The 25812-nt window shown below is 43.0% G+C and overlaps 2 protein-coding genes across 2 annotated transcripts in view; one reads left to right on the forward strand and one right to left on the reverse strand.

The window, feature by feature from the left end:
* The window catches only part of atad5b (ATPase family AAA domain containing 5b), a gene marked incomplete at its 5' end in the record, with an annotated part of 31677 nt that extends 11843 nt beyond the window's left edge, over positions 1-19834 (forward strand). The window contains 7 exons of the mRNA XM_084318277.1: positions 32-125; positions 924-988; positions 3798-3975; positions 4107-4201; positions 13395-14218; positions 17458-17613; positions 18008-19834. Coding sequence (XP_084174403.1) covers positions 32-125; positions 924-988; positions 3798-3975; positions 4107-4201; positions 13395-14218; positions 17458-17613; positions 18008-18086 — 1491 coding nt within the window. The 3' untranslated portion in view covers positions 18087-19834. The remainder of the gene's footprint in view (positions 1-31; positions 126-923; positions 989-3797; positions 3976-4106; positions 4202-13394; positions 14219-17457; positions 17614-18007) is intronic.
* A 59-nt stretch (positions 19835-19893) lies between these two features.
* Positions 19894-25777, reverse strand: tefm (transcription elongation factor, mitochondrial). Its single transcript, XM_084318163.1, has 5 exons — positions 25644-25777; positions 25001-25485; positions 23950-24099; positions 21066-21244; positions 19894-20489 (listed from the first exon to the last, which is right to left on the reverse strand). Exons 1-5 carry the CDS (start codon positions 25687-25689, stop codon positions 20228-20230), a joined length of 1122 nt encoding a protein of 373 aa, XP_084174289.1. The 5' UTR covers positions 25690-25777; the 3' UTR covers positions 19894-20227.
* Positions 25778-25812: the final 35 nt, after the last annotated feature.

The following is a 25812-nucleotide window of genomic DNA, read 5'->3' on the forward strand; positions in this document are numbered from 1 at the left end:
TTGATTCAGCTGTGTGCTGTCCTCCCCTCAGGTCGATGTCATATTCGATGATGATGTGGGATTCCTCACTGCCATCAAGTCCTTCATGACAAGCACCAAGAGGCCCATCATTCTGACCACTAATGGCAAGTACATTAAACTACATAGCAGTTAAAGACCTTTAAAGACGGCATCAAAGACCGCAGCAGACTACAGAGAGTGGCCCGTTCAGCCGAATGCACAATTGGAGGTGGGCGGTGGGCTTCCCACTCTCCAGGACATTTATAACAAGCGTTGCAGGGCCACGGCTAAGAGAATAACCAAAGACTCTAGTCACCCAAACAACTGCCTCTTTGAACTGCTGTCAGGCAAGAGCTACCGGAGTCTCATGGCCAGTACAGAGAGACTTAGAAGGAGCTTATATCCCCAGGCCATCAGGATGCTCAATGACAATGACACTATGTAACAAGTCAACCCATCATCTACACTCACGGCACACACATCCACATGTACACACTCACTTTAAACAAACACTCACCTTAACACCCACTTTACTCACTTTAACACTAAATTATATTTATCTATTATTAAAGAGATTTGCACTACATTCATACCTCATTTGCACCTTACCCTAAGTTTTGTACCTCATTTCTGCATTGTACCTCACTGTTACCCATTTTACTATATTGAACATTCCTTTACTAACTTTTTACCTACTTCTTAATTACTTTTTTACTAACTTTTTTTTACTGTATGAAGCACACTCAGGGGCTCATACAGAAACAAGCATTTCATCGTAAAGTATTCTGTATTTTATTGTGACAAATAATAAACAAACTTGAACTTGAACATACTTAAATATTGTTAGTGGTGGAGAAATATATGTCTATAAAACATCAGAATAGAACAGACCGGAATCTAATAATCATACGTCTCCTCTTTAGATCCCTCATTCAGAGAGAGATTTGATGGTAACTTGGAAGAGATCATTTTCAAAAGCCCCTCAGCGGTGAGTCAGACATCCCACCACACCCCTGCATCCTTTTACAAAGTATGAGCATTCCCTTACTTTGAGTGCCGCGCTGTTTTCTGGCCCCATCTATTCACTGCCACGCTTTAAAAGATAGGAGTCCGTCACCTTGTTTGTAGAGCTATAACTATATTCTATATTATAGCTATGGATACAATACTATGGTAATTTGACAGTGACTTTCTTCTGGTCAAGATGCAAAAAAGAGATAATTTTTCCATGCATACATTCACGCGTTATACCGTGGTGAATATAAGTATGTTTTTAGATCGGTCTGGGGTAATTCCTGAAATGCTGAGGAATAGCCTTATAAGTGTATTAACTAAAAAACCACCAACGGCATACGTTGTGGACTAACGTTACACTAGGGCTGGGCGATATGACCAAAAACGTTATCGCGATAAAATTATAAAATTATTTTCATATAATTCGATATCGATAATTATCATCGATATAATGTATGTCAAGTTTAATTAACTTCTTATGCTGCTGCGAATGTCTCGAGTCGAGTTGATGTCGTCATCGGTCCGCGCACGTTAGCAGTTAGCCGACAAGCGGAATATCTCATGACAATGTAATAAATATGACACTAAAATACTCTCTTCCGCCACAATATATTGAAACGACGTCCACTGTATACCACACACTACTATGAACGTGGCCTCAGAATTCACGCCGCACACATACTCTGCACGTAAATATATAAAACATCGCAGTGCAAGCTAGTTATCCTAGCCAGCCTGTTGTTCCTAAGCGGTGTATTCCATGACAATGTGCTCAATATGACACTAAAATACTCTCTTCCGCCACAATATATTGAAACGACGTCCACTGTATACCACACACTACTATGAACGTGGCCTCAGAATTCACGCCGCACACATACTCTGCACGTAAATATATAAAACATCGCCGTGCAAGCTAGTTATCCTAGCCAGCCTGTTGTTCCTAAGCGGTGTATTCCATGACAATGTGCTCAATATGACACTAAAATACTCTCTTCCGCCACAATATATTGAAACGACGTCCACTGTATACCACACACTACTATGAGCGTGGCCTCAGAATTCACGCCGCACACATACTCGGCACGTAAATATATAAAACATCGCCGTGCAAGCTAATTAGCCTAGCAAGCCTTGTTGTTGAGTGAGTGCTACCTCTGGGTCTCCTTCCTGGTCTCCTTCGCTCTCGGCCATCTCCTTCACCGATTGGTTGTTAGTGCGTGCTCATATCCAAGCTTGGAAAATCGATATATCGAAACTTTGCGACCACGTTTCATGTTTATTTCGAGGAAATAATTTATCGCGATAGTTATCGTTATCGTTTTATCGCCCAGCCCTACGTTACACACACGTTCGGATCGAGGTGAAGACATGCTTGGATCAACGCAAGATTGATATCATATAGCCCTTACCTTGACTAGGATGTACCCCAAAAAGAATATTCCAATTATCTGATGATGATTGATGTCCATCGTGTCGCCAACATAATCCACTACACATCATGCATCGGAAGCATTTGATTATTCTCAATCCGACCGTTAACCGCTCAGTTTGAGCAACAAAAAAACGATGTGCACACACATCCATTTGAAACTATGTGGTTTGTTTTCTTGGCCGAGCTGCAGCGTGGGGGCGGGTTCTAAACACTCCGGCAAGACAAGCGGTCACCATGATTGCCTCGACGAGTTCATCCGCCCGCCCTTTTCATGTGCAATGCTGGATAACGTCGGACAAACGATCGCAATGAATATTTGGAATGGCGATCAGATAATTGGATTATTCTTCTTGCAGTACATCAGAGACAATGTAAGGACTTTATATTACCAATCTTGCGTTGATCAGATAAATTTTTTCGCGCGATTGCAGCCTGTGTGTGTGTGCGTGCCGTTGGCTGCGATAGACGCGCGGAGGGCCGGTTTTCCCCCGTCCCCTTTTGTGCATGCACGAGGAAACATAATACAGATAATCTAGCGTTGATTTCAGGATGATTCGATAATCAGGCGAAAAATGGCAACGTGATAAGTGGATTTCACTAAAGGGCTGTTTGACGGAGTTTCCTGGGATTACACAGGACCACTCTACAACTATACTCATATTCACCACGGTATAAAACGGAAATGTATAGATGAAAAAATAATCAAGTTTTTTGCACGTTGACCGGAAGAAACCCACTGACAATCGACTGTTATTAGATCCATAGCTATAATATAAAATATAGGTTTAGCTCTACAAACAAGGTGAGCGCTTACATGGGGTTAATGGGTGGCAAGGCCTATGCACTTCCCGGAAGGGGCGTGGCACCCAATGTATTAAAGGGGAACGAACACCCAAATTGTGAAATGCAATTTTTGTGAAATCCAGTTATTTCCATGGCCAAATTAAGTTCAATTGATATTTGTGAACATGAGCTGCTCTCTCTTCCAAAGCCAGAAACCAGACAAGTATGACACAAACTAGTGCCGTCATCAGGTAAAAAGTCTGAAGCTGCTCCATAGACAATGAATGGGCGACTGGTTATGTGGACCCACAGTGAGTCTTTATACACAAATTAGCTTTATTCTATAGTAGTGTTCTCAGTGTCACCTATAACATCTTTCCCAATGTATGGAGCAGCTACAGACTTTATACTTGATGACATCACATGTTTGAGTTTTAGCACTCTAGTTTTTGGATTAAGGAAAGAGTTGTGTTTTCCCAAATATTCTTTGACTGTCTTAGACCACATAAATTGGGTGTAGTTCTCTTTTTAAATGGTGCTTTTCCACGCTTTTACCTTTTTTCAGATGAACGTCTGCAGTTACTTGCGCCTGCTGTGTCTGGCGGAGGACGTGAGGACGGAGCTGGGTGATGTCACCAGTCTGCTGCGTGTGTTCCGCGGGGACGTCCGACGCTGCCTGCTCCAGCTCCAGTTCTGGGCATACAGCGGTGGGGAACGGGCAGCTCCACCTGAGGACCCCACTGGTGTGTAAGAAGCATGAAGTCAACTTCATTATAGAGTAGGACGATGCCATGATGTTCATGGTGCTTCTACCTCGACCGGTTCTCATAAACTTATTTTTGGTTTTCCATTATGGGCCCCGGTGTTATTGAAGGGGAAGAATGTTTGGTTACCCAGCTTCCTCCCCATGGTGAGAGCTGCACTGCGAGCATGCTGGGTCTCCATCAGAACCTACTGAGCTTCCTAAAAGTAAGTACCGGCAGGAATATGTTAATATATCTATACTACTATGCCAGGGGTGGCCAACCAGTCAGAGACTAAGAGCCACAAAAATTACTGTGGTACCACAAAGAGCCACACCATATACCAGCGTTTCTCAACTTTTTTTTCAGTCACGGCACCCTTCATGTGTTTATAGGTCTCACCCTCTGGCCTTTGAAGTTGCTAATGTCTTTTTTATTTGGGCCTCACAGGGTTAAAAGTACCCTGTGAGACCCACGGTTGCAAAATTACAAAATCACTTTTAGCCATTTAAAAAAAGAATGTTTATTTAAAAATGTTTAAATGGGGAACTATTTTACTATTTCTTTCACTATTTGGGCACTTTTACACAATTCCTGTGAGTCTATGGAACACCTAGGTTTTTTTCAAAAAAAAAAAAAATGCATTGTTTTGTATTTCTAATCAAGTACTCAAAAACTGCATTTTTCTACCTCAAGATCTTAAGCCGTTTTGAGGCTGGGCTCCAACCACTGTGTGGCCTGGTGCCAACTGCCACATCAACTGCCACATTATTATGCAGCTGATAAATCTCTGACATCACAGATATGCACATTTTCAGATGACTCAGTTCAGTGAGGGTGAATATTGTGAGAGGAGAATTGGAAGAATGCGCCAATATGAGAATTAGAGACATAGATCCTATTAATATAAGTCCACATAGCTAAGAAACAATGGTAAACACTGAAAAAGGCCATTTATAAGATAGTTCCCCTTTAAGCACATGTATAGTCAACTCAATTGGTCCTGTTGTTCAGCCTCACAATGCTATTTGATAGTAAATGTGTTTATATGTCCCACCCTCTGGCCTCTGAAGTTGCTAATGTCTTTTTAATTTGGGCCTCACAGGGTTAACCTTTTTTTTTTTATCAATTTTTTGTTATTATTACTTGCATGAAACATTAATCACAATCACAATACACAGAACTTCACAGGAAAATAACATAAAACAACAATAATACAGAATATAACAATATATAAATTATAAAGACAAAAAGAAAAGAAAACAGAGTTCAACCTTTTTTAAATTCAAAATTCCAGGGGTACTATCTAATAAATGACCAAATAGCAAAGAACTAGCTAAATAGCTGCCCCCCAATAAAATCCCTAGTTAAATTCAAGACATCACAAAAGACAAGACAGACAAGACATTTCCTCCTCCCCCTCCCACGAGACCGCCGGACTCCCCCGAACAAGCACCCCAACCCCGCTCAGCCGCACACGGCGGTCCTGACCTTCTCAGCTGCTGCGAACCATAGGTCAATCCCAGCCTGCCCCACCCCAATCACCCGCGCCGTGGATATCTCAAGATAAATCACATCCAACAGTGTTAGGGACCAGTTAATCACTGTGAGCTTCTCAGGCTCCTTCCATCTCATAGCTATTAGCTTCTTCGCTGCTGTGACGCCCGCTAGGACAACCCTTTTCAGTTGTACGGACGCGGGTAGTGTTGTTATATCGTTCAGGAGTAGCGTAACAGCTGTGAATGGGATAGTTAAGCCACACAGATCTGAAAGTTTGTCCGCTATTGACCTCCAGAAGCGGGCCACTGGTGGGCAATCCCAATACATATGCATATAAGTGCCAGTGGCCTTTTGAGAGCACAAAGTGCACCGAGAGTCGGTTATCAGTCCCATAGCAAATAGCTTCCTAGGTGTAAGATAGGTCCTATGAATATAATTAAAATTAATTTGCTGGTGATTGGGGTTGCGGGAAGACAATGCCACATTTGCCCAAACATCATCCCAGTCAAACTCGGGGTCCAACTCCGGGATATCCACACGCCAGATTGTATCCAATGATACATTTTTATACGTGGACTGAATTAAGAGCGTATAAAAGTCTGAGACAAACCCTCTGGAGGTCGTCCTGTCCACTATGAGCCTGAGGAAGGGGTGTGGTTGCAAAGCTTGAGCCCACGGCACGCCATGCGCCCTCAGCGCTGACCTTAGTTGAAGGTAAAGAAAGAAGGACTCGCCGGGAAGATCATAAAATTCTCTTAAGTCCTGAAACGCACGGAGGCCGTTCTTATCATAAATATCCTCCAGAGTATGAACCCCCCTCCTTTGCCATTGAGGAATATTAACCGGCTTGTGCCCAACAAGTAATTGCTGGTTATTAAAAATTGGAGAGTCCAGGTGCCATGGGCATTTAACCCCACACGACTTCTGTACATTACGCCACGTCTGGATCACGTGAGTTATGATCGGTCCATACCTCAGTCGGCATTTCGAAATAGGGACAGTGGAGTACACCACATCCTGCAATCTTAGCGGTGAGACCGCCGCCGCTTCTAAGGAGCGCCAAGATACAGCATCTACAGGGTCTAGCCAGCACATCAGAGGTCTCAGTGAAAAGGACCAGAAATAAAGCTTAAAATCAGGGATTGCGAGGCCCCCATCTTATTTCCTACGTTGAGTAGTAGCTCTTTTGATTCTCGGGCGTTTGTTATTCCAGATAAACTTAGATACCATCGATTGTACCTTGCGCCAGTGGTCTATTGGAGGGGGCAGGGGGAGCATTGAGCTAACAAAATTTATCCTAGGCAGGACGTTCATTTTGATTATGGAAGCCTGGGCTTGTAAGGAGTTAGGAAGGGACGACCATCTGTCTAGATCCTGGCATATTTTATCATAAGTACCCATGAAGTTGTACTTAGTAGTTTGACTCAGCGTGGGGAATATCTCTATGCCTAAGTATTTAAAATGTTCCACTATGGGGATATCAGCTGGTAGTCGCACCGCCTTGGCCAGCTCATTAAGAGGTAGGCAGGCTGATTTGTTCCAGTTAATCTTAAAGCCTGACAATTTACCAAAGTCGTCGATTATTCCCAATAATTTTGTGGCCGACCGGGAAGGGTCATCCATAAAAATCAGTAGGTCATCCGCATAGAGAGCAATTTTGTGTGGTGTATTATTGATCATTATGGGGACGATGTCCTCCGATTGCCTAATAAATTGGGCCAATGGTTCGAGGGAAAGCGCGAATAGTCCTGGGCTCAGGACAACCCTGTCTAGAAGATCTGGAGACTGGGAAAAGTGTGGAACAGTTTTTGCCTGTCAGTATCATTGCCGACGGCGAGGCATACAGGACTTTAATCATATGAATAAAATTCTTTCCAAGACCCATAACCTCAAGTACCTTCCACAGGTATGACCATTCTAGTCTGTCAAACGCCTTCATGGCATCCAAAGACAGAACTGTGGACGGAGCTGTATTGTCTTTACTGTTATCGACTACATGCAACAGCCTCCTAAGATTATCTGTAGCCAGGCGCCCCGGGATAAAACCAGTTTGATCGCAGTGTACCAATACCGTCATAAATCTCTGCAGGCGGCGGGCCAGCACCTTGGCAAACACTTTTAGATCGGCCCCGAGAAGACTCAAGGGCCTATAGCTACCACAATCATTGGGATCTTTGTCCTTCTTGAGAAGTAAGGAAATCAACGCCATGTTGACATCTCTTGAGAACTCCCCTTGTTCGATAGCGTAATTGATCATATCGAGCATCAATGGACCCAGTTGGTCCCAGAAAGCTAAATATACCTCGGGTGGAATACCATCCCAGCCTGGTGCCTTACCCCTCTGCATTTCAGCAATCGTCTCCCTTAGTTCCATAAGAGTGATCGTTTTCCCCAGTTCCTTAGCCTCTTCCTCAGAAATGTGGGGTATCTCAAGCCCGCCAATGAACGATTCAAATTTAGAGTCGTCGAGATTAACCTCTGAGCTATATAACTGAGTAAAACTCTTTAAAAGTGTCGTTGATCTTTTTCGAATCAGTAGTGACTGTACCCTGTCTCGTCTTGATCGAGGGGATATCCGAGAAATGATCATTCGAGCGTATTTTCATTGCCAATAGATGGCTAGGCCTGGAGCCGTGAAAGTAGTAATTTTGCCTTGTCCTATGTATCAAGAACTGTTGTTTAAGTATGGAGTTTATTTCTTTCTTGACTATCTTACGTTGTGTGTTTAGTCGTTCACTATAGTTAGTTTGCAAAGATGCGTATAGGTCCGCATATAATGTTTCCAGTCCTTCTAGTTTTTTTGACCGGATTTATGCAAATTGGAGGCGAAAAGTGTGACATGACCCCTGATAAATCCTTTCAATGCGTTCCATAGGACCCTGGGGTCATCGACCGTGCCAACATTGATCTGCAAGAATTCAGCTAGTTTACTCCTGAACTCAGAACAGAAATCATCGTTCTTTAATAAGGTTGAGTTAAAACGCCACCTGGGAGCTCTCATGGAGAGCCTGCCAAAGGTTGCCATAAGGAAAATCCCCTTGTGGTCCGAGAGAGCCAGGGGAACCAATGAGATGTCGAAACTATCAAACATATTAGGGGACGCGAATGCATAGTCTATTCGAGAGAAGGTTTTGTGTCTGGCTGACAGGTGAGAGTAATCCTTGAGGGTGGGATTGGATAAGCGCCATAGGTCTGCGAGCCCCGTGTCCTGGGCCCACATCCTGAGGGCCTTAGAGGACCGTTTTTGGTCGCTTGTTTCAGAGGACCCGGACCTATCCATCTCCGCATCCCAGCACGCATTAAAATCGCCACCCACAATGAGAGCGTATCCAGTAAGTTCCAACATATTCTTCGTGATTGTATTATAGAATGCTGAATCAAATGTGTTAGGGGCATACAATGCTATTATTGCCATCTTCCTATGAGAGAACTCAACTTTTGCTATAGTAATCCTTCCCTCCGTGTCCGACCACACATCCAGGACTTTGATATCAAGGTTGCGTCTTGTAACTATGACGACTCCTTTCGTCTTATCATCGGCTGAGGATGAGGAGATAACGTGATATTGTCGATTTGCTAGCCTTGACACATCACCCACCAATAAATGCGTCTCACTAAGGAGAGCAATGTCAATATTTCTTCTCTTCAATAACCAAAGGACACTGGCACGCTTGTGTGCGGCGTTAAGACCCCCTGCGTTCCAAATTAAAATATTCAATTTAGCCATGGTCGAATTTGTCTAAATGCGTAGAGAACATACCAGTGCAGCCAGGCTGAGTACAGAGGCGCTGATCCAGGCGGGCCCAGACGGTCAATCCCAGGAGTTCAGAGGAGGAACAATTACACACATATAAGACAACAGTACATAAAACACAGAAAAATACCACCCCAGTTACAACCCCCCCTCCTTCTACTCTAAACCCTAACCCACCCGTCCTATTATTAACCCTCCTATACCCACTCTCCAATCCCCTCCCTATGCCCCATCCACTAAGGATGGTCATCTTCCTATCATTTCCCACTGGAATCATGGATCCAATAAGACGCTCTCCACTCCGACCCCCTCTCTAGATAAACCCCTGATTAAACCCCCACTAGTCCAATAAACATAAATTAAAATTAAATTCAATAAAGATATCGGTCGAAAACCACCGTGAGCCTTGGCCCTAACATGAGACAACTATAATGGAAAAAATAGCCATTATTATATAATAACTCAACATCATCCCTGTGGGGGGGGCAGGTGGCGCACGGAGATTACGTTCGTCACCAACACCGGGAGACACTAGGATTCGCCTGTTCGAATCCAGCGATCAGCTTGGCTGTCCTCTCACACTGATACAATTGGCTGTATCAGGGGGTGGGAAAGCTGAAGGGTGGGTCCTGGGCGTTGTGGACAGCGACCCCTACAGTTCGGTCGGGCGCCTGCTCAGCGAGGGTTTGAACTGAGGAGAGATAGTGTGGCCTCCCACACGCTACACTCTCCGGTGAGAACCTGCGCGGCCAGGTTGGCCTGCCCCAGGCTGCACATGCGTCGGAGGAAAGCATGTGACAGTCTCCGGTCTCCCGGACCAACAGTAGGGGAAAGTACGCAACAACCAGGAAGGGTGGGATGGGAGAAAAATCGGGAAAAAGGAGGGGAAGAAAGATTAAAAAAAAAAAAAACATCATCCCTGTAACCATCTACTTCCGAGTCTGCGTATTAATGTCGCAATGTTATAGCATAAATGGATAAAGGAAAATTTAAAACAAAATTAAATTAAAGCATACCAGCAGTCTAAGGCAGGCTCGGATCACAGTTAAATTGCGCAAATAGACGTCATTTAAACAGCGACAATAAGAAGAAAAGGAAAAAAGGGTTATGGTCAAAGTGCACGCATGTAACAGCCCCTCTGGTCAGGCACAAAGGCTGGAATGACAACCTATGTAAGAATAGAATTAAACACCTTCATTAACCCGGGGATAGTAATAAGCTATACCTGACACAACCTGTTATCATATATTGTATATATATATTCAACCGATCTTCTACTACTGGAGCCCAAAGCTCAAAACAGCCTGGATATAAAAATAAAAGCATACAAGAAGTTAGTTAAGGACCCGATCACTGTTGAATTGTGCAAACCGATGTCACTTAAACAGCAACAACAACCAAAATACGTAAACATTAACGGGTCTCGAATGTCTCGGCGCGGGCGATAGACACAGCCTGCTAGCTAGCCCGAGGCTAGCGCGTAAGCTAGTGATGAATCCGGCTAGCACGCTAGAATCTGTTATGTACATTGTCCAGCTAGCTCGCTAGCTTTCATAGAGGCGACACACACGTACGACCATGAGGTCAGCATTAGCAAGTAACAGAAGTCATTGGGATGCCCCGCTAGTTTGGATGGGCAGTGGACAGTTAGCCTGTCTGGGCATGACAACAAGCATTTGTGAGTAGTCCGCCCTATCAATGTATTCAGGCCCACATCGCCAAGTCACTCACCCGACATAGATATCAAGCTACAGTCTCGGCTATCCCCCCAAGATATTCCTCCGCTTTAGCCAACGACCTAAATGAATGCAGATCATCGCCCTTACCCAGCACAGATAATTTCGCGGGAGCGAATAGCGTAGGCCTCAGGCCTAGTTTCCATAGCCTGGCCATGACCACTTTGTATTCGCCTCTCTGTGCTTGAACCTCCGGCGTAAAGTCTTCGAAAATGGCCACTTTGTGATCGCCGAGACTTAGTTTACCCCTTCTGGCACGGGCCGACCGCATGATGAGCTCCCTCTGCTGAAGCCTGTTTAGCTTGACAATGATGGGCCTCGGCTCTTTGTTCACTCCAGGATTGGTCTTGCCCGCTCTGTAGGCCGACTCACATACGGGAGGGCTGGGGAGGACATCTTTCCCCAGTATTTTCTGCAACAAATCCGGCATGGTCTCCGAGAGACGGCCTCCCTCATTGCCCTCCGGTACACCAACAATCCTGATGTTGTAGCGTCTCTCCCGGGACTGCATTTCCACAATTACCGACTGTAGTTTGGCAACTTCAGCCTGCCTAGCCAGCAGGGAGGTCTCCAGACCCGCCAGCCTCTCGCCTCTGTCGTTAGCGTGGCTAGTTCGTTAGCATTAGCCGAGGAGACAGCATGCAGCGACTCCATCTTGTCTCTCAACGGGTCGACCGCCAACCTAATTTCCTCTGACATCTCTCGATGAAGGGTATCAAAAAATTCCGCCTGCACTTTTCTTTGTGTTTCAGCGAAGCGTATCTCAAAGTCTGCATGGAGTTTGGTCATGACCGAGAGAACAACTTCACTTATCTCACTGATACCGGGCGAAGGCGAGGGTAGATCCGGTGGCAGTTTCCTGGCCGGGGTGCTCATGGATCTGGTCTCCACCGACATCGCAGAAAGTTGAAAAAAGTCGACGAAAGTAGTTGAAACTCGACGACTCAACAAGCAGACAAATAACAAATAAAAATAAAATAAAGACTAATGGGGAGAAAAGTATATTTTGCACGATAGAAGGGAGCTCACGTGAAACACGACTCACTCCATGAACGCCTAGCTCCGCCCCCCCACAGGGTTAACCTCTTAAGCCCGAGATATACAGTAAAAGTGTATTTTCAGCATTACGTTTGTTTACCAATTATTTTAACTGTTATTAGTGAAATATAAGATTATAGAAATCTCAGGGCATTGAGTCGGAAACCGGCGCATATTGACAGGAGGAAGTGGCACATCCAAAAGTGAGTGTAGTCTTTTGAAGGAAGAGACTCAGGGCTTTCAAATTTCGAAAAATTACCCTACCCAGCTCACACCAGCCCCTGTCAATCATCTGACTTCTGGATTTACTTTTTTATTTCTCTTATTTTTTGGGATTATCTCCCACAAACCTGAACGTTGTTGCCATAAAACAGAACGCAGTTAGTTTCTCTACCTTTCTGTGAACGTCTTGCAAAAAACGGTGTTGCAATATGATGAAAAATGGTGGAGAAATTTACATTATAAAAAAGATGGCAGAATTCAGTACTGTATCTACAAAACCTTCTGTTTAATCATCTTCCCTTTATTCATTTGCTTAGATTTTTCAGGTCTGGTCAATTTTAGCATGGTTATGGTTATTCACAGTCAAAGATAAACACTCTCCTTTGGTTCATTACAATTTACTCAAGCCTAGTAACAGACACACTATTTCTGACACTGATCCATATATGTCCCTAGATTCAGATACCAAGAACATGCAAATGGACCATTTAAAATGTTTGTAAATGTTTATTCTACGTCCTTATGGAATGAGTGACATAAAAAAAAAAAAAGTAAAAAAAAAAAAATATATTATGGACATTGACGGGCAAAGAGCCGCGGGTTGGCCACCCCTGTACTATGCACTCATGACTGTAGCACTCAGGTTTCAGGTGTGACGAACAATGTTACTGACCCTTAGCTGCCAGAGTTGTACCCTTCCTGCTGACTTGTTGTACAGAGCTTGTAAGTCGCTTTGGATAAAAAGCGTCGGGTAAAGAATGTTAGTTATGTGTAGTGATGCACCGATGTGAAAATTGTGGCCGATAACCGATATTAATATTGCTGTTCTGGCCGATACCGATATTTACAGATGTCGATATCTGTATAGAAAACACTTTTATGATAATCAAATAAAGAGCTATTTTCCAAAAGGCATTTTTTTATTAAATGTTTTTGACTTATTTTCAGAAATGACTGATATTTTGAAACTATTTAAGACAAACGTAAAAAAGAAAAAAAAAAAGATAAATTTCTTTTAATAAGAAATAGTTATATCGGCCCTATCTTGATATCGGACCAATACCGATGTGTAAAAAAATTACCATATCGGCAGCCGATATATCGTGCATCACTAGTTATGTGTATAGTTTTGTTCACAGATGCTTGCATGCTTCCGTTTTTCCCCGCAGTGCCGGTCCTGGACTGAACCGGACATGGATAGATTCATACAGGCCCTGACTGAAAGCTGGAGAAGGGGCGTGTCATTGTTGTACTCCAACCTGGAGCTCCTTCTACCCCTCCCAGGGGGAGCCCCGGAAAACAACCCAGAAGCAGCAGTGACTCTTTCGGGGCTTCAGAGTGTGCCAACACCCCGCACTAACATCCAGCCTCAAATCCAACAACCGGATCAGGTTATTGATCTCACAGCATCGACTGCAAACAACTTGATCAGATGTGTCTCCAGACTCGGCAGAAGGAGACGCGTGCCGTCGGTGTCTGACTCCAGATCCTCCCACAGTGTTGCACTCAAATCACACAGAACCTTGTTGTCATTGAAGAAGACTCATTTGAGAGTGTTGAGTTCAAATGACAAACCTAAGCCTGAACTAAATGTAACCAAGCAGTGTTTAGATGCCTTGACTGACTTCACTGACCTTATGTCACACCTCGATGCCACAATGCCAACTGGAGAGCCGTGTATACATGGCCCGTGCAGATCAGGGGAGTTCGTCTGGACGGGGGCGGGGATCAGCGATGGATTGCTGGATGAGATGAGAGAGTGGGACGATGGGAGTTATGAGCAGGAGAGGTTATTGGAGATCCAGGCTGCCGTCGAGGGCTTGGGGTTTCAGAGATGCTGGAGGAGAGTATCTGAGGTGTGGAGTGAAGCCCAGAGAGGAAAACGGGACCCGGGGGATAAAAAGTGGGATGAATTGGTGGAGAGCCTCAAGCTTCCAATTCCAGCCTATAGAAGGAGCTTCAGCTTTAGTTTGCCTTCATTCTGTGAGCCAAGGTGAGGATTTCCTCCATCATGACTTTGAAATGAGCTCTTGATTTTGCGACTGCAAGAATGTACAAAGTATTTCTCTACAGTGCTGATGGAGATGGAGATCTAATTTTCTAATGGTGAATTTCTGTATGGCTCCTTAATTTTCATTCATTCAGCAGTGTTGAGGCGTCTCAGCAAGAGTCACTAACCTGCTATTGACACTAGAGAAATGTGAAATCTATAAATATTGTTTCACTTCAGACAATTTCCCTTAAAGCTGATGTTTGGATTTATCGCCCTCGTGATTAAAATAGTATAAATAACAGTTTTGGCACTGCAAGATTCAGTTAGTGGAATCAAAACTGGGACAAAAACATGGACCGATATGGAATAAAGACCAACCTGACAACCCAACAGTACTGCTACAAAAACCAATAGGGGAAGTACTGCTCTATACCACAATATTATTATTATAGAAATGAATAGAACTGCTCTGTACCACATTATTATTATAGAAATGAATAGAAGTACTGCTCTGTACCACAATATTATTATTATTATTATTATTATAGAAACTAATAGAACTGGGCCCTATTCCCCGTACCTGGTTCAACTAAGTCGATCAAAAGTCCCATTATCCAGATTCAATTAACCTGATGTTTGAATCCGCACTTTTCCTGTTCCTCGAAGGTGGATTCAGTCTCGTTAATTCGAACCAGACTTGATGCTCAGGATCAGTGCGCGCGGCCGCCTCAGCTGAAAAGACAGCAGGTGTCGATCGCAGAAATCCTGATTTTCTAATGGCATTGATTGATTGATTGATTTAAAACTTTATTAACATATTTCAGAATGGGTACAATACATACGGCTCAATAGCCTCGCAGACAAGTTAAATGCATAATCTAGGCTAATGTTAAATCCCTCATTACCCCAATCAATCAGATTATATTTCTTTAAATGTGCCTGATGGCAGTAGGCTTGATGGAATGAATAATCGAATGAGATCTATTGCTAGGGAAAATAATTAGTTAAACTCTTTCAGAATAAGTAGATACAAACAAGCCCAAAGAGTATCTAATTGATAAGAATTAATAGATGCTTATGAGGATATCTGCACTGTATGCGCTCGGCTTAGGTAACATGTACTTTATATATAAATACAATTTTCAAGGCGCGACCCCCGAAATAACAGAGAGGCTTGGAGCCGGCTATACAGTTTCACTATTAATCAGGTTTTAATCTGTTTCGGACATAATCCATATGCATTGAATTGATTAACCTTTGGTTTATACCAGTGACGCATGTTCATCATCAGATAACAGTGCTTGAACAGATAAATGCATTTGCTCAAATGCATTAATGTGACGTCAACGGCTCATTCAATTGCTCAAATCCGTCAAACAGCGCATCTCATCAGACATTTTAATCCCAGTTACAATATCACAATAACGTGTGAGTGATGATACAATTCAACAATCCTCAGATTCCTCGTAATTCATAATCCACAAAGACCACAATCCACGCATAGACACTTCAATTTTATGCTTGAATGAAACACAATCCGGACGCTCCGTTAAGCAAATCTACAGCAGAGAATATATGAAACTAATCAGAGCCAAACGGCCGATGGGTTTCATTCATTAAAAATATCCCTGCGGGATTCACATTTGCAATGCGCCGTTATTAAAATAACCACATGCAGTGTGTATCGCGACTCCGAGCGCCGTATATGACGTACATTATTTTATTTAGGACAAAGTAAATCTATAGGCTGAATATGATTTTATTATCAGCATTTAGGTCTATTATTTTACATTTCAAAAGCCCCCTCTAGGAAAACGAAGCACAAAAACATAATTTAGAATGGTATAATGCAGATCTACACTGTGGTAATTATTTCAGGAAGCGAGCTGGCACTTCTTTGCGAGGGTGTGGCCATGGTTCATCCAGCTAACTGAACTTAACCCTGCTCCAGAGCAGGTTCAAACTTTCTGATCTGTTACCATGGCGATTTAGAAAATCCGACTACGGGGAACGGAAATGTCTGGCTTAAGTCAAGCTATGCTGAAAATTATCCGGCTAACTCAGTTAGCCAGGTACGGGGAATAGGGCCCTGCTCTGTACCACAATATAATAAAAACCAATAGAATTACTGCTCTGCACTACAATATTATTATAAAAAAGAATAGCACTGCTCTGTACCACAATATTATAAAAACGAATAGAAGTACTGCTCTATACTATATTATTATAATAAAAACTAATAAAAGTACTGCTTTGTACCACAATATTATAAAAACGAATAAAGTACGGCTTTGTACCACAATATTATTATAATAAAAACCAATAAAAGTACTGCTTTGTACCACAATATTATAATAAAAATTAATATTAGTACTGCTCTGTACTACAATATTATTATTATAAAACAAATGGGGGAAGTACTGCTCTGCACCACTTTATTTTTTTATATTAATATTTGTATTTCTTTTTATACACAAAACAAGACAAACACATTACAGTAACCATAACAAGACCTCACAATACCACAATAATAATAACGACATTAGCAAAAAAAATCCTCCCCCACTCCTACCCCAGGACCAACACCCCAACCCTGCTCCGCCGCTAGATTGTGGCCTTTACTCTCTCGGCCGCTGAGACCCAAAGTCCAATGCCGGCCTGTCCAACCCCAGTCACCTGTGCAGTAGAGATTTCCATATAAATTATATCCAACAGTGTCGGAGACCAATTAATCATTGTGAGCCTCTCAGGTTCTTTCCACCTCATGGCTATCAGCATCTTGGCTGCAGTAACGCCCGCCAGAATGATTATTTTCTGTTGTATGGATGCCGGTAGCAGTGATATATCATTTAGGAGCAGTGTCACTGCTGTCAATGGGATTGTCAAGTTACTATGTTTGAAAGTTTAGCTGTCAAGGATTTCCAAAAACAAGCCACTGGTGTGGGCAATCCCAAAACATGTGCATATAAGTGCCAGTGGTCCCCAGAGCGCACAAAGTGCACCGGGAGTCGGCCACCAGTCCCATAGCATACAGCTTCCTAGGTGTGAGATACATCCTATGGATATAATTCAAATGTATTTGTACCACATTATTATTATAAAAATGAATAGGGGATGTACTGCTGTCCCACATTATTATTATAAAAACGAATAGGGGATGTACTGCTGTCTCACATTATTATAAAAACAAATAAGGGATGTACTGTTCTGTCCCACAATATTCCTGTATGTCCTTCCAGTGTGGCCCAGAGGAGGTATGAGCTGAGCAGGACAGTCCTCTGCAGCAAAGTCTTCAGCCTCCAGGGCAACAGACGGGCTATTCATGTTGACTACATGCCTGTCCTTCGTTCCATCTGTCGCTGTGAGGCCCAGCAGCAAGGGAGGACGCCAGGCAGGTGAGCTAATGACCTGGGCTCACTTCACTTCCAACTCATGAAATAGATTTAAAATTATAATATTGTAAAAACTTGTGGCTCGAGAAAGTTGTCATATCCAACCTATTAAGAAATAATAATAAGGAAATCAAACAAATGACTATCTCCATTTCAATTTAACTTAAACCATTTGGAGTGAATTCAGTTGTAAGAGGCTGCTGTACATATTGCAGCTGAGTGGCCAGCCTGACTGAATAGCAGATGACTACTGAAAGTCTAACAATACTATTTTCATTGTTGAACATCTAAATTATTACATAAAATTTGCTTTGTAAAACTTTATTTCTGTATAAGCGAGTTACATATCAACGTATCCTACCTCACTGCATATTTTTCCACTTTTTGTGCCCTGTAGGTTTGTGAATGACCTCAGCAGCCTTCACCTGGGTCTCTCAAAGAAGACTCTTCAGGCCTTGGCAGAAGACTTCCCATAGCAGCCGGGAAGATAGAAACTAAAACTGCACACTACCGTCCTTGCCAACTTCAATATTTATTTTACTGTGAATGTATTTCTGTTAAAACACCTGAGTCACTTGAAGGGAGGAACCAACCATTTGTACTTAAGGTACATGCATTTAAAATGTACAACAGTCGGGATGTGAAATCCCATTGTACATGTGTGAAGTGTAATCATGAAGAGTAAATTAAAATCCATATTTTTATAACCTTTTATTGCGTTTGTGAAAATAAGAGGTATTTCCGATTTCAAGGGATAGAGGTTCACATACAGATATGGTGAAAGAAACTTTCCTGTTAAAGTTTGAGCCGTTAACCACAGATCTACACAGGACACCAGATAAGGAGATCCTCCTCACCCCTGAAGCAGAATGGGCCGAACACGAGAGCAAACACACCAAGCACAGGGTTTCTGAGTGTATTCTGGAGTCACTGCAAGTGAATCTCCCAGTGTATTAAACACACCAAGCACAGGGTTTCTGAGTGTATTCTGGAGTCACTGCAAGTGAATCTCCCAGTGTATTAAACACACCAAGCACAGGGTTTCTGAGTGTATTCTGGAGTCACTGCAAGTGAATCTCCCGGTGTATTAAACACACCAAGCACAGGGTTCCGAGTGTATTCTGTCACTGCAAGTGAATCTCCCAGTGTATTTCTATAGAGTCCGCATCAGACACACTGAGAAAATAGCCGCAACATATGAAGTTCCGAGCCGGACACATCCGATGTGGACAACGGCACCCATGGTTGCTGAAGTGACACCAGCCAACTAGTCCTTCCAGACTGGGGTCCAAATTCCTTGAGTTCATCCCTGCATGATTGTGATAGTAACGGTGTCTCTTGTAGGGCAGTAGCCTATGGTGATGGGCATGTGACTGTTTGTGTGCAGGTTGGTGGAAGGTGTGTGTGTGTGTGTGTGAACATATGTATTGGGACTGATATATACCTAGTTACTAAACTAAGGGGAGAGACGTATGTGTATATATATACCATTTAGATTTGTCTGATGCGTTTGTGGTCAAATATATATATATTTTTAATAAAAAGCTGTGAAGAAAAGATGTCTATTGTGTGTTATAAATAGAACCCCTTAGTTCAGAGTCCTCAGGACAGTTTGAGAGTGATTTGCTTTCCAGGATCCACACCGCTTATTTACATTAAACAATATACAATCATCTACCCACAAACACCTATATTTTTCTTTTATCCATTTCCCACCAAGTACTTAGTGCTGATCAAATATTAGGTGTATTGAGTTTAGCAGCCAGAGGAGACTGTTTGGAGAGAGAAGACTAAGAGCAAGGACAAGGTGGGGAGAAGCTTCTTGGAAGCTTTGTGGGACTGGCTTAACGGAGTGACCTGGTGGTTCTGTTGACTTTTTAGGCGTATACTGTGTTCTCACCATGTATATATTTATGTACATATGTTTTTTTTTTTTTATCCACTTTTTCTCCCATTTTTCTATATTTTCTCCCATCCCAATTTCGTATCATCCAATTCAACCCTCCCCTGTCACGAACGCTGTTTCTTGCCTCCCACAAGCCGGCTGCAATGTGGACTAAGTCATACATAGCACAAGTCCCCTCCGGTACTTGAGGTAACAGCAGTCGCATCTTTTCACCTGCGCAGCTCGATCTCTCAGTGGCGATGAGTAACGCGTGGGAGGCTCACGCTGCCCCCGACACTTCCTGATTCTACTGCGCAGGCGCACCAACCGACCTGTAGGAGTCGCTGTCCACAACGCCCAATCCCCACCCATCAGTTTCCCACCCCCTAATACGGCCAATGTGTATTAGTACAGACGACCAGCTAAACTGAAATCAAATGTGGAGCGCTGGGCTCGAACAGGCAAGCCCAGCGTCTCCAGATTTCGTGGCGAGCGCCTAGCCCACTACGCCACATAGCCGCCCTATATTTATGTACATATATGTACTCTCATCATGGCCTTAGTTACATGTCATCCACTCATCTTTCCTTTCACTCTCCACTGTATACCATCGTATAAAGCAGAAGTAAAAGTAATCTTAAAAGAAGTCTCCGGGCTGCAACCGGTACTCGTGTGGTTCACGGTGGTGTGAACGCCCAGAGGGGCATCACTTGATGGAAGACAGCAGCTCATTTATGAGCTGCGGACAAGCAGCTCATAAAATGCCACAGCCTGTAGCAGCGCATCACAGAGTTCATCCCCATCTCTGCCTTTTCCAATCTGGAAAGCGTTCCTGTACTTGACCAGCAGATCCTGGGAGAAGTGGACCCGGGGCAGCTTCTGCGTCATGGACTCTGTCATCAGCTGACGCACCATCTGGGCCCCGCTGGTTCGACAGTCGCCCACTATCAGGTCAAAGTGGCGTCCAACGGACTGGCGCATTATGTTCAGCACCCTGGTGGAGGAATGAGTTGAGAGGACTTTTATTATTTATTGAGGCGCACTCCATCGAATGAGATCAAAGAAAATCTATAAACAATTATAAATATAATGTGACCTAAAAACAACACAGTCTCATCAGAAAACGTAAATAAAGTACTAATCTCGACCACAGGGGAAAATGTACATAATGTACGTTATGTTATAGCCATATGGAATATATTTATATTTCTTATTGGCAAAAGTGAAGGAAAAAAAACTGCAATACTATGATGGTTCGTTTTAACACTAAGATAGAAAGTTAGGTTAAGGTAACAGTGTGGTTATGGTTAGTTTATGGTAACTGTGGTTAGGTTAAGGTAACAGGGTGGTTAAGGTCATGGTTAGTTTAAGGTAACAGTGTGGTTAAGATTTGAGTTAGGTTTTCTTTACCTTTTTCCTGTGGTTCATAAATATTTTAATTACAAAGTGGATGGTATGAAATCTTTGCGTGCATGTTTTGAAAAGGTTTCACACCATTTCAGAGCCATTTAAGATTGTGAACATACATATTGCAAAATGAGGACCCTGTGCTTTTCGCTTCCTGTCTCACCTGGGAGGGGTGTTTAACTCCGACTGAGAGGACCTGGGCTCCAGCAGAGCGAACAGCATGGCCTCCACGGTCCGCAGGTGTGCCATGATGGGGAACAGAGAGGGGTTCAGCAGCGAGAGGGAGGACTTCTCCACTATGTAGAAGTCTGCTGAGGGGAGGAGGGATACCACTGAGGAGATCTGGAGGAGGAAAATGTCACCATGCCATGGGACAAACTTTTAGTATGAGTGTTTATACAACGGCATGCAAATTTCTCGATTCTGATTGGCCATTAACACGTCTTTATTGGCAACAATCCACGCTGCTGGCCCAGGACCCGCCCACAACCGACCCACATCACATCACTCCGCCGGATCACAAGAAGGTGGCCAATAATCTTTACAAATGGATATGTTAATGGCGACTAAACGACTAAATATCAAGCGATTCTGTCACAGCGAATGTCTTAGTCGTTTAAACAATGTTGGATGATGTAATTGATGGGTCTTGAATCATTCTGTAACAAAAGAAAAATCGCGGATTGATTGATGGATTAATTTGTGATTTTTTTTTCAATTTCTTTTTCCTTTCGACTGTCAGCGCTCGCTCTAGTCTCCACCCACCCCCCCCCCCCCCCCCCACACACATACACACACACACACACACACACACACGCACACACACGCACGCACACACTCTGCCTGCAACGCGGGGGATAGTCAGAGAGCTGGGTGCTGCGCTGTTCTAAGTGAGCATGGCCTATTGAGTTGATTGATTGATTGATTGCTAATTTTATTACTGTACGCTTGGTTTCCAACTGGTTAAGTTTAGGCCCTCTACAGTAGGTTTAAAAAAATAAATAAAAGAATAGGGCGAAGAAAACGTTTTTTTCCTATAGGGCAAAGAAGACTTTTTAATTTGTTTTACCTACTTTATATAGAAGCATCTAAGAATGAAGTTCTATGGAAAGTAGGTCTGCATTCCCTTAACAATTGTGTGTATTGAGCCGTACTGTATTGTACCCATTCTGCATCTGGTAATAAAATTTTCAATCAATCATTCCAATAATACACAGTTGGATGTGTTAGTTGGTTGGATGCACTTCAAGCTGCTTCCACATGAGGCAACTTCTCTCAATCATTCCAATAATACACAGTTGGATGTGTTAGTTTGGTTGGATGCACTTCAAGCTGCTTCCACATGGAGGCAACTTGTCTTTTTTGTAGTTGTGGGAACTACTTTTTCTGGCGGATGGTTTTTTCAATAAATCTTCGATTAATGTGTGTTTATTGTATAGAAATAAGGTTGGATGAATCTGGCAGTTGTATAAAAGCTTTACATCACTTGCAGTCGTGATTTGTGACCAATAAACCATGCCTAGGGGGGTCTAACGACCACCCCTAGGCATGGTTTATTGGTCACAAACCACTCCTGCGCGTGATGTAATGCTTAAATATGGGTCAATGTCGGACTCTTTAAAAGTGCTGGAAGTGGTATTTTCTTGTTAAAATAAGTGGTCTACATGTTAAAATAATATCTACATTCCGACAGCCATCACTGATGTAAGTAAGTAAAACCTATTTTGTATAGCGCCCTTCTCAGCACGAGTGCTTCATAGCATTTTTTAAAACATCAGTGGAAAATACAACAAATAATACATGTGGGGGAAAAAAACATAAAAAATTTGCTAAAACACTAGAACAGACACCAAAAAACTAAAACAAAAAACAAGAACAAAACAGACATGAACAGAGAGAAAACGGCTATGGGTGTTTAAAAGGCCTGTCTGTAGAAGTGGGTTTTTAGCTGCCTTTTAAAGGTGAGCTCTGAGAGAGCTAAAGGGAGGGTGTTCCAGAGCCTTGGGGCAGTCACTGCAAAGGCTCTGTCCCCTTTTGTCTTCAGTCTGGTCCTGTGCATCACCAGGAGCTACTGATGGGAAGACCGCAGTGACCGGCTGGAGGAGAGTGGGTGAATGAGCTCATTAATGTAGGGGGGGGGGTTGCCCATGGAGGGCTCTGTAGGCGAACACCAGGACCTTGAAATTGATCCTGGTTTGCAGGGAAGCAAGGATGGGGGTGATGTGGCAAGATTTTTTTTACCTCGTGAGTAGCCTGGCGGTAGCGTTTTGGACCAACTGAAGTTGATCGATGGATTTTTTTATTTAGGCAGATGAAAAGTGAATTACAAAAAAAATGCAGTAAACGGAAAATACATTTTCTGGTATCCCTTCCCAATTTATCCAATCAGGAGAGAGGACTCCACACTGGAAAAATGGTCTGACAAAAATAAGAAATAAAAACAAATATGTGCTTGAAACAAATTTGGCTTGGCAAGATTTGTTGAAATTAGTAAAAATATCTAGGGTCCTCTCTCCCGATTGGATAAAATGGGAAGGGATACCAGAAAATGTATTTCCTGTTTACTGCAGAGCGGAGACCCATGTTACTGACCAAACACTCAGTGATGGCTGTTGGAATGTAGAGCTAACACATATTTTAACAAAAGAATACCACTTACAGCACCTTTAATTACTAAACACTGCACAGATTCTGGTGCAGTGTGCTACTAATATATATACCATGTATACCATTATTATTATCATTGATATAATATACAGCCATTCCACCATTATTTCTCTTTTTTTCCCTGCCTGTATCTCCCCTCCCTGTGCTACTATGACACCTGCATTCCCCAAGGGGATTAATAAAGGAACACTTTATTACCAACTTTGTTAACTTGAGTCCCCCATTTAATTAAATCAAATGCTCAGGGATACAAAAGGGTTGTAGAGGGTTAAAAAATGGGGCGGGGGGGCAAACGCTCTTCTAATTAAACAGTTGAAAAGCACAAATGGCTATTCTAATATTTGTATAATTTGTTACAGTATATAGTACTTATTACTCACATCAGTCAGGTAGGCTGACGCCAAGTATGTCCCTGTCAGGAAATTCGGACATTCCTGCTGTTGCCAGTCTAACACGGTCATCCCACGGTCCACGTGTGCCCAGGCTATTTGATTAATCCCACATACCACAGACACTATGGAACTGGCTTTCTGAAAAAAAAGGAATCATGATGAATACAGTGTGATAGGAATACAACATAAATGCCATCATGATGCATACAGTGTGATAGGAATACAACATGAATGCCATAATGATGAATACAGTGTGATAGGAAGTTGGAACACAACATGAATGCTATCATGATGAATACAGTGTGATAGGAACACAACATGAATGCTATCATGATGAATACAGTGTGATAGGAATACAAGATGAATGCCATCATGAGGAATACAGTGTGATAAGAACACAACATGATGAATACAGTGTGATAGGAAGTTAGGAACACAACATGAACACTATCATGATGAATACAGTGTGATAGGAATACAACATGAACGCTATCATGATGAATACAATGTGATATTGACTGAGACAACATGAACGCTATCATGATGAATACAATGTGATTATAGGAAGGAATACAACATGAACGCTATCAGGATGCATACAATGCAATAAGGATACAACATGAACACAGACAATTGAAATGAGAGATTTGAGGGAGGCGGCGGGCTAAGACACTGGAACCTCTGATCGCAAGATGAGAGTGTGTGTCCGTGTGTGAACACAAAGCCTAGTTTTACACATGCAAACAGTCTTGTATTACTTTACTTGTGAGGACCTTCTATTGACTAGGGCTATAAGCTATATTCACTATAAATCCTACCCCTCACTACATACCTTAACTGAACTGACCTTTAACCCCAAATTAGCCCCTTTTTAAAATAAAGACTACTTCCCTTCATGTGTCCAGAACTCAAGTGGTCCTCACGAACACAGAGCTAGCCTATATAACCTGTAGCATAGTAATGCTATGGTTCTCAATGTGGCCCAAGCGTTCTTGATGGAGTTCCAGAAAAAAAAACACACAGATGCAGGCATACTCACGTCCAACCACGACCTGTCCACCTCTGGCCTAATGAACTTAGCCAACTGGGTTTTGACCTTCTTCTTCTCTTTCTTCGGTGGGTTGAGGATGGAGTCGAAGACTACGACGGCGCTTTTGTGTTTTAGCAGGGGCACATTGATCACACTTTCCAGTGTTTTAAATGGTCCGTTCCTAGTTCTGTAATCTACAATGTTGACACACTTGCGACCTCGGAGGAGCTTGACACCTGCTAGTTCCGACTCTGTGGCGTTATTGAGGAGCTGAAGGATGAAAGCTCGCTGTTCGGACGTGTAGGAGTCATCGAGGGCCCCGACATCATCCTTGCAGGGCGATGAAGAGTAAAGGCTGCCGTTCAGAGTCTCGAACCCAGCCACGGGGATCTGACACCCCCTCCAGCAACATGTGCACTGAAGATACCGGGGTTCCAGCTCGGGCAGGCAGCCCTGGGGGCGTTGGAATAACCCAGACTGACCCGCATAATGTCCTACAAGAAGAATACCACAAGGGAATGAGATTATCATGTGAACATAAACTTGAATGCCATTAATTATTATGGCTAACGAAATGGTTTAACGTTAAACTGGCTTACGCCTTAGCTTTCAGTTCAGGGGGGGTACATAGAAAACATTCTCCAAATAATACCTCTCTGGGCGACTGATGATATAAATCGCCTGACAACCCACATCATTGTTAAGAGAAGTGTTAGTAATTCATTCTTCAGTTGTTATGTAACCTCGTTCCCAGCTTTATCTCGAGAGATGCAGGTTGTCCTTTAGTTGTTGTCCGTCAGTTCAACAGACCGAGGTTGTAA

The sequence above is a fragment of the Notolepis coatsorum genome, assembly GCF_963971535.1.
Source record: "Notolepis coatsorum genome assembly, chromosome: 7".
NCBI classification, from domain to species: Eukaryota; Metazoa; Chordata; class Actinopteri; order Aulopiformes; family Paralepididae; genus Notolepis; species Notolepis coatsorum.

Coding starts and splice junctions, on each gene's coding strand:
- tefm (XM_084318163.1), bottom strand. CDS start 25,689: ATGATGTGGGTTGTCAGGCGATTTATATCATCAGTCGCCCAGAGAG. Junction 24,100..25,000: donor TGGACAGGTCGTGGTTGGAC/GTGAGTATGCCT, acceptor CTTTTTTTTCAG/AAAGCCAGTTCCATAGTGTC. Junction 20,490..21,065: donor GAGTTAAACACCCCTCCCAG/GTGAGACAGGAA, acceptor TTCCTCCACCAG/GGTGCTGAACATAATGCGCC.